At 42.4% G+C, this 7,302-nt stretch overlaps 1 protein-coding gene across 2 annotated transcripts in view; it reads left to right on the top strand.

Moving 5' to 3' along the window:
* Window positions 1-918: 918 nt before the first annotated feature.
* TBK1 (TANK binding kinase 1) overlaps window positions 919-7,302 on the top strand; it is a 28,096-nt gene continuing 21,712 nt past the window's right edge. Inside the window, exons 1-3 of one of the 2 annotated variants that reach the window (XM_059846977.1) lie at window positions 919-984; window positions 4,921-5,035; window positions 6,724-6,864. In XM_059846977.1, coding sequence (XP_059702960.1) covers window positions 4,949-5,035; window positions 6,724-6,864 — 228 coding nt within the window. In that variant the 5' untranslated portion in view covers window positions 919-984; window positions 4,921-4,948. Of the gene's footprint in view, window positions 985-1,339; window positions 1,478-4,920; window positions 5,036-6,723; window positions 6,865-7,302 lie in introns of those variants that run through there. The other variant, XM_059846979.1, reaches the window with a different exon arrangement.

Genomic DNA, 7,302 nt, shown 5'->3' with positions numbered 1-7,302 from the left:
GTTTCACTATGGAGAACTTCGGAAAAACTTTAGTGTCCCGTAACAAGGGAAGCAGAGAAAGTCTGAACTTCTGATAAAACTTATGAAAGGTAAGATAGTAACAGCAAAGAAAGCCTGGGAGCGAGAGGCTGCTGTCAGTTCCTCAAGATAACAGGCTTCCAAGATTTGGGAAGATGGCAACTCCAAACAGGAAATACAGAGCATCAAAAGAGGGATCGTCTTGGAAGGAAAAAAAAAAAATCTTTTCAGTATTTCCGTACTATAATTATGATCAGATTACATTATGCATAAATTATAAAGCTATCAATATTTCATTATACTGATCATTTACTGGAAAAGCGACATTACCGGATAGACAAAAAACACATAGCAAGGGATAAATCAGCCGATTCAGTTGTTACTGGTTTAAAACGTATCAGTAACAACTAAGCGGGAGCGGGAATGTGAGAACTGCCACGATTTCCAGAGGTTTTAACGAGGTGAAACAGAGTGAAATTACAGGGGGGAGGGAAGACGTTTCTCCGGGGAGGTGACATTTCTGCCATGGGGAGGTGGGGATCCCACACCTCCGCCTCAGCGGTTGGGCGGGGGCGGGGGCAGCTCTGTCTGGGGAGCCGAGAAAGCGAAACCTCCGCCGGACCGATTACGCAGCAAAAAAATCACCACGGAACCCTCCCCGGAAACCCTCCGAGCCCGTTGGGAACATCGCCCCAGCGAAATCACCCGGAGTGACCACTTTTATCCAACACCCCACTCTCACTTTCCCATGTTTCCCAGATATTTTCCTGTCTCGCGGTCCACCGTCTCGGGGCCGGGCGGAGCAGCCTCGGCCCCAACGCGCGGGGACCCCGCACAGGCCCCGCCGGGCTGAGAGGGAGCGGCGGCCGCGCCGCCCGGGCGGTGCCTGGCCCGCTCCGCCTCCCCGCGCCGCGGCAGGAAGCCGGAAGCGGCCGGGGCGCTGGGCAGGCCGGCGGGAGGTGGCTGGTGCGTGGGGCTGCGGCGCTGGGCAGGGCGGGCTCGGGGGTGGCCGCGGAGTGCCGGGCCGAACCGCGGTGGGCTGCGCCGGCCGCGTGCCCTCGCCGCCATCGCGCTGGTGCCGAGGGGAGGCGGCAGCCGCCGGGCGCGGTGGTTTCGGTTCCCGGGGCTGCGGCGGGGCCTTCGCGGGAGCTGCCGGGTCGCGGGCGGCGGTGGCGGCGCGCCTCGAGGGAGCGGCGGGCCCGGCCGTGCAGCGGCCGGAAGGGACGAGGCGCGGCCGGCCCGTGGCTTCTGCGGCGTGCCCGGGGCCCGGCCCTTGCCCCGGTCTCGGTGACTTCTGTCCCCGCGAATGTGACTCAGGAAGCGGCGTCGCCTTCGTGGCCGTAGGAGTTGTTAAAGTTTCTCGTCCCGCTGTGGGGATGAGCCCCGGTGCTGTGCCTGCCCGTTCCCCGCCGAGAGAAGGACGTGGCCCTCCTTTGGTTTCCAGGAGCTGCAGTTCCAGGCAGGCCGAGTCCTCTACCTGCATTACGGATTGGACAATCCTAGAGTAGGGGTGATGAGCGGCACTGCAGCCAGGCTTGCCATTTGTTTTGTGTACCTTTGGAAGAATGTTAGGGTTCAAGCAGTACTTTATGTGGCCAAGGGCAGGGTATTTCCGTGATTGAGATGCCAGCTCTTGGACTGGAAACCCCCTAAGGAGGTTATAGCTGAAGAAAGCAGCGGTAGGAAGCAGGAGCTTTAGGGAGAGAAGCTTATTTTCTAAGCTTTGAGAGAGGACATACAGGGAAGTATAAAATGTTAATAGTAACAGACTGTGAATAACATTTCTTTGGAGCCTCAGCACCTTGTCTGTTGGCTTTGGTGGCATATAGGATCTTGCCTGTACACAGAAAGAGCCATCACTTCATCATCTGTCCCTGCTTGCCTGGTGAAGTTGTATTTTGCAGCTGTCAATAGGGGAGCCATACCTGCTTTGTGTGCTTATCCCGTGTGCCTGAGGTAGCAGAAAATTCCTTCTTCTTAGTTAGGAGCAGGCAGTATTCCTGCTCCAAAGCATTGGGAGTTTAAAAAAAATAGCATTAGCAATGCAGTCTTTTTTTATTACGATCCCCTCTGCTGATAGATGAAAAGAGTAGTAGCATGACCAGAAGCAGAAGAATCTTCAATAAAAAACACCTAAACAGCCCCCAAGTCCCTGAAATGCTAATGAGTTATGGGGGATAATAAATCAAACTGCTAGCTGGAGAGATTTCTTTCGATGTATGTGAGGAGCTTTTGACTCATCTAATACCAGACTTAGTGTCCATAAGTGAGATGTGTAGAAATAGCAAGTTCAGCATTAAGTCTAGTGACAGAATGAATCATACAGTTAGACCCTTTTAAATTTTTTTTCTTTATTATTATTTTCATAGGAAACCCTTAGTAACTTGATGTAGAAATACAGTGGAAGAAATTAAGAGAAAACTTGAGATGTTGAGTATTTAGCAAAGATCAGTTATGACTTTGTCAGAGAACACAAAGTATTAAAAGAGGCTTAACATGTTAATTGATCTAATTATTATAATTTGAAGGTTAAAGCTGAATGAGACTTTATACCTTAAAAGTGAAGACTGCCAAAAACAGTATACTCTTTTAACAAAAAAGGGTAATGGTGCAACACTGACTTTGTTTTGCCATGTAATATGTACCCTGGGATTAATATTGCTATATTTATATCTGTATTTTGTTTTAAGAGTGAAAAATCCCCAGACCTTGAGAATACATTAAATGACTTTCTGGTCTGGGGTTATTCTTAATATTCACTAAGTGATCATCTGTTGCAGTCATGTTCTTTTGTTTTTTCATCCATTGACCTTTGTGCATATTTAATTATAGATTAAGACTGTAAAGAAAAAGAGCTGATCTTGTACATAAGCTACCTCATCTTCATTATTTTGGGAAATACAATAATTCAGTCTATTAATGGGCTCCTAATTTTTGTTTTTATTTGAATAGATTTAGATGAAGAATTTCTATGCACTGTCTGTCAGGATTCATTCTGTTTCTGTGTCTTGCTATGAGTCTATGAGTGTTGTTTCGAAGTAAATCACAAAGTACATGCTTACTGCTAATGTGCCAGCTGGCCTGTTCGAAACAGGAGTTTAATTATGAGAGGAATGTTTTAACTTGAAGATTTTACAGATGGTTTGCAGAGCAGGCTGTGCATTATTTCTTTGCATCCTCTCTTTGGTACCTTCTGTGTCTGCATTGTAGATAGCTCAGTGGCATCTACAGTAATTGCCTGATGGGAGAGGTCATTTTATCCTACTATTGCAAATTGTCTTGTCAGAGTTAACCAATTGTCAGGTTTGGGAATGTGGTGTTAGGGTTTTTTTGTTGTTGTTGTTGTCTAGATTTGACATAAAACCTTTTGTCCCTTCCAGAGTCATTAAGAACTTTGTCAAATTTTGCAGATGGCATTGCTGCATGACTCAATTAGCTGCAGAGTAATGTCAGGTCTTTGCTTTGTGTCTTTGCATTCTGTACAGTACATGTCATTGCTTGGATGTTTTGGGACAGCTTTGCAAGAAGCTTCACATCTCCCATGAGCGAACAGCTGAAGGAAAGTGCAGTGTGCAGTCACTGCAGGCAGGGAGGCGCGCTCAGAGCCGTGAGAACGTGTGCGGTCTGCAGCGCGGCACGGCGGGATCAGGAGCGGGGCGGGCCGTGCGCTCCGGCTGCTCGGGCAGGCTGGGACAGTGGCGGCTGCCCTGCGGCTCCCTCCGCTCTCCTGGGTGCGCGCTGTGCGGCTCCTGTGCACCAGGGTGCCCTCAGAAAGAGCTGCTTCTGGGAACAGACACAGGAAATTCTTCAGCAGTTTCAGGAAAAGCTTCTTTCTTTGAGAATCAGTCAGCAGTTTCCTGTCAAGTATCACGTGCAAGTAACATGTAGCGTCCCCTGACAAGCTGAGCAAAGACTTTCACTGTAGGAGCTTCTCTGGTCCAGTTCCCATTTTGCTCTTGAGATTCTTTAGGTTTGGGATACTCCATCTTTTATTTTAGAGCCTTTTCTTAGGTTTAATGGCAAAAGCAGTGTGGTAATTAAACAAAAAAGTTAAGGGTATTCACCTGCAGCTCCTGTGTTTTGGCAAACAGGAAAATCTGGCAGTTCTAATGTTCTGTTTTATGTTAATAATTTCAATTTAATCAAACTTTTTTTCATCTTTCTTTTCAATCTGTGAAGACCAAGTATTTGACAGTTCATATTTCAGGAAGGGTGGGGAAATTCTGTAGATGTGACATACCCAATATGAAATTTTAAAAATGAGAGAAACATCCCTTAATTTCTTTCACTAGTAATTGCTGGTTCTAGCTAGTGGATGAAAATGCTGCTGTCGAGTGTAGCTTTTTTCAAGTTCATGTAAAAGTAGGTTTTTTTCTGTGTTGTTAGTCCAGCTCCTTTATGGTTCTACTGAAATGCAACTTCCAGAGCCAAAGTGATGGAAAATATCTGTATACATATCTAACATAGTCTCTAATGTTTGTTCTTTGGCATATGTACAGAATAATGGAATTCAGTTACAGGTCTTGCTTACCTTTAGAAGACCTTGTGCACGTGTTTTTGCCTCTTTTCTATATATTTTGTTACTTGATCATTTCAACACCAGGTACAACAGTAAAGAGATTATAAGATTTTCACCTTTCCAGCTGATCTTTCAAACAAAGTTTGGGGAATACAGACCTTAAATGCAGAGAGGTGTTGTGTCAATGGCATTAGTTTTGATTGTTTGGTTTATTTTTGTCTCCATGTTTCACCTCTTGTTCCTCTACTTGGTTGTTCTTCATTCTCCATGTCTTTGGAGTTTTAGTTGGGGTTTGGACATTTATATTTCCTTCTAATTTAAATAAGTCCCTTTCATGTATTTTACTAAATTATAATTCAGTGTATTGAACCTTCTGTTTTAAGGTGAAAACTGTCTGATCAAAGAGCAAAGATGCAGAGCACTTCAAATTACCTCTGGCTGTTGTCTGACATTCTGGGACAGGGAGCGACTGCAAATGTTTTCCGGGGACGACAGAAGGTGTGTGAGGTATTTTCACATGCAAGTAGCATCATGAAATCAACAAACAAAGTTCAAGTCTTAGGCCTAAAGCAAATGTATCTGTGTAATTATTCATGCTCAGTTTTTAATTTTTAGCATTTGTCCATTGAATTAGAGTTCTGTAGTTAGATTTCTAAGGATTTGTTCTTAATGTTGCATTATTTTTCCTTGTAAAATATGTAATTCTTCATTCCTTTTTCTTCATTTTTACAGAAAAAATAAACCTTATTCAAGAATTTGAATAGAAACAAATGACCTACCAGTTTCTATTATATGATCCTATTATATATATCTTTGTTAAACTATCTTTTCCTTTTTTTTTATCTGTTCTTTTAAAACCTGTTTTGGTGATTTTTATTGTTTTTTATATGAAATATTGTTTTTGTAGTGGATGAGGCTGATGTTAGTTGTTATCTGTAAGTCAGTGCTTTTTATATGTCTTCTTGGTGACATGCCTTGAGTAATCAGTGCAAAATATTATTTTTTTTGTTGTGAAAATGATACACTGAAGTGTATGTTGCAACCTGAGTGAGGAGCTAAGAGGACATTACTTGTGTGGGTCATTTGCTCCTATGAATTTCACAATACATCTCACAAAGCAAAGATATAAACACAAAGTATAGTTGTGAAAGTTGCCTTACAGTAATGATAGTCTGTGTGAAATCAGTACAAAGTGATTTGTAAGATACAGTGTTTCTTTGTTCCACATTTAAGTGTGAAACAGCGTTAAGCAATAGTTTAGCAGTTAATTTTGCTTTTCTGGGTAAGTGAATTTCAGGACAGAATGATTCCCCCATAAACCATGGTTGCACCTGTCATCACCCTCTCTAGTCTGAGCCTGTGACCTGCAGCTCCTTGTCAATGGGAAAAGCTTTTACCTGGGCACCAGTAGTGCATGGGAGTGTGCTGCAAAGCACACCTTGTCTGACCACAGGAAGGCTGTGTCCTTAGAAATGATCTGTTACACCAAGTTGTAGTGCAAGCATCTTCCTAGAGTGGGCACAGGAAGATGCTTTGCCCTGAGAGGGGCAGGAGTTGCACTTCCAGCTGGTGCTGCTGTTGCCTGAAGTCCCTCTGGAGAACTTAAATCTGATTAAGTGCATGATTGTTCTCCTGACACGTATTATGTGGGTTTGAACTGCTTCAGGATTTTACATGAGTGCCATGTAGTGCTCAAAACTGCCTTTGAAAAAAACAAAATACTGGTTTATCAGTATAAACAGAACAGTAAAGAAAGAGAGAGCAACATTCAGCTACCAGAAATTGTCTTTTAACTTAAGCAAGCAAAGTATGTGCCTGCCTCTCATTGATTAGTGCAAGTAACTCTTGCGGAAAAAATACTTTTCAGCTAAGTTTAGGAGTAATTTTTAAATGTGTAGCCTTTGTTATACTAACAGTTCTCTTTTTTTAAGAACTCTTAGGTTTTGTGACCTAATGAGTTTCCATTCAGCGAGTCTGTTTGCTTCTAGTCTATATTAAACTAAAGCAATTTTATTTTTTTAGCAGAATCTTTATTTCCACCTTAACACAAAGTAGTATTTTGCAATATTTCTAGTCTGCTTATACTCACATGTACAAAGAAAATCTGAAAATGCTTGGATAATGTCTATGTGTACATTTACAATTTTTTGCTTCTGTTTGATTAGTAGTTTGTTTGTTTTCAACAGAAAACTGGAGATTTATACGCTGTCAAAGTGTTTAACAGTATAAGTTTCCTTCGTCCTGTGGATGTTCAGATGCGAGAGTTTGAAGTATTGAAGAAACTAAATCATAAGAACATTGTCAAATTATTTGCCATTGAGGAAGAGGTAATGAATTGTGTTTGTGATCTGAGATGTATGGAAGTAACTGCAGTAACTGTATTTTTGTTTTATCCACAACCATAAAGTATACAGTTACATTTTTAAAGAAAGGTAGCATATATGATGATACAAATACTCCCACCCAACCACCGCCATATTTTGATTTTCTTTCTTCTTTGTTGTTGTTGTTGTTGTTGCTGTAAGAAAGAATATGCTTGCTTTTAAGTAGGTGAAATATCTTCAGTGAGTAGGCTCAGGTAGTAAATCTTATCTCAAAAAGCCACCTGTCCTAAGTTTTATCTTGAATTAGGATTTTTAAGGTATCTACATGTATTAATATTTAATAGTTGAATAATGGAACTGTTTATCATGGAAGATGTTTCAGTAATCCTGACAATTTTATGCTTTCCTTTTCAACCAACTAAAATGATGGCATAGAATACT

Source organism: Haemorhous mexicanus, chromosome 5, assembly GCF_027477595.1.
Source record: "Haemorhous mexicanus isolate bHaeMex1 chromosome 5, bHaeMex1.pri, whole genome shotgun sequence".
Taxonomy (NCBI): Eukaryota; Metazoa; Chordata; class Aves; order Passeriformes; family Fringillidae; genus Haemorhous; species Haemorhous mexicanus.
The sequence above is the reverse complement of the archived record's forward strand: the minus strand, read 5'-3'. Positions and strand labels throughout refer to the sequence as shown.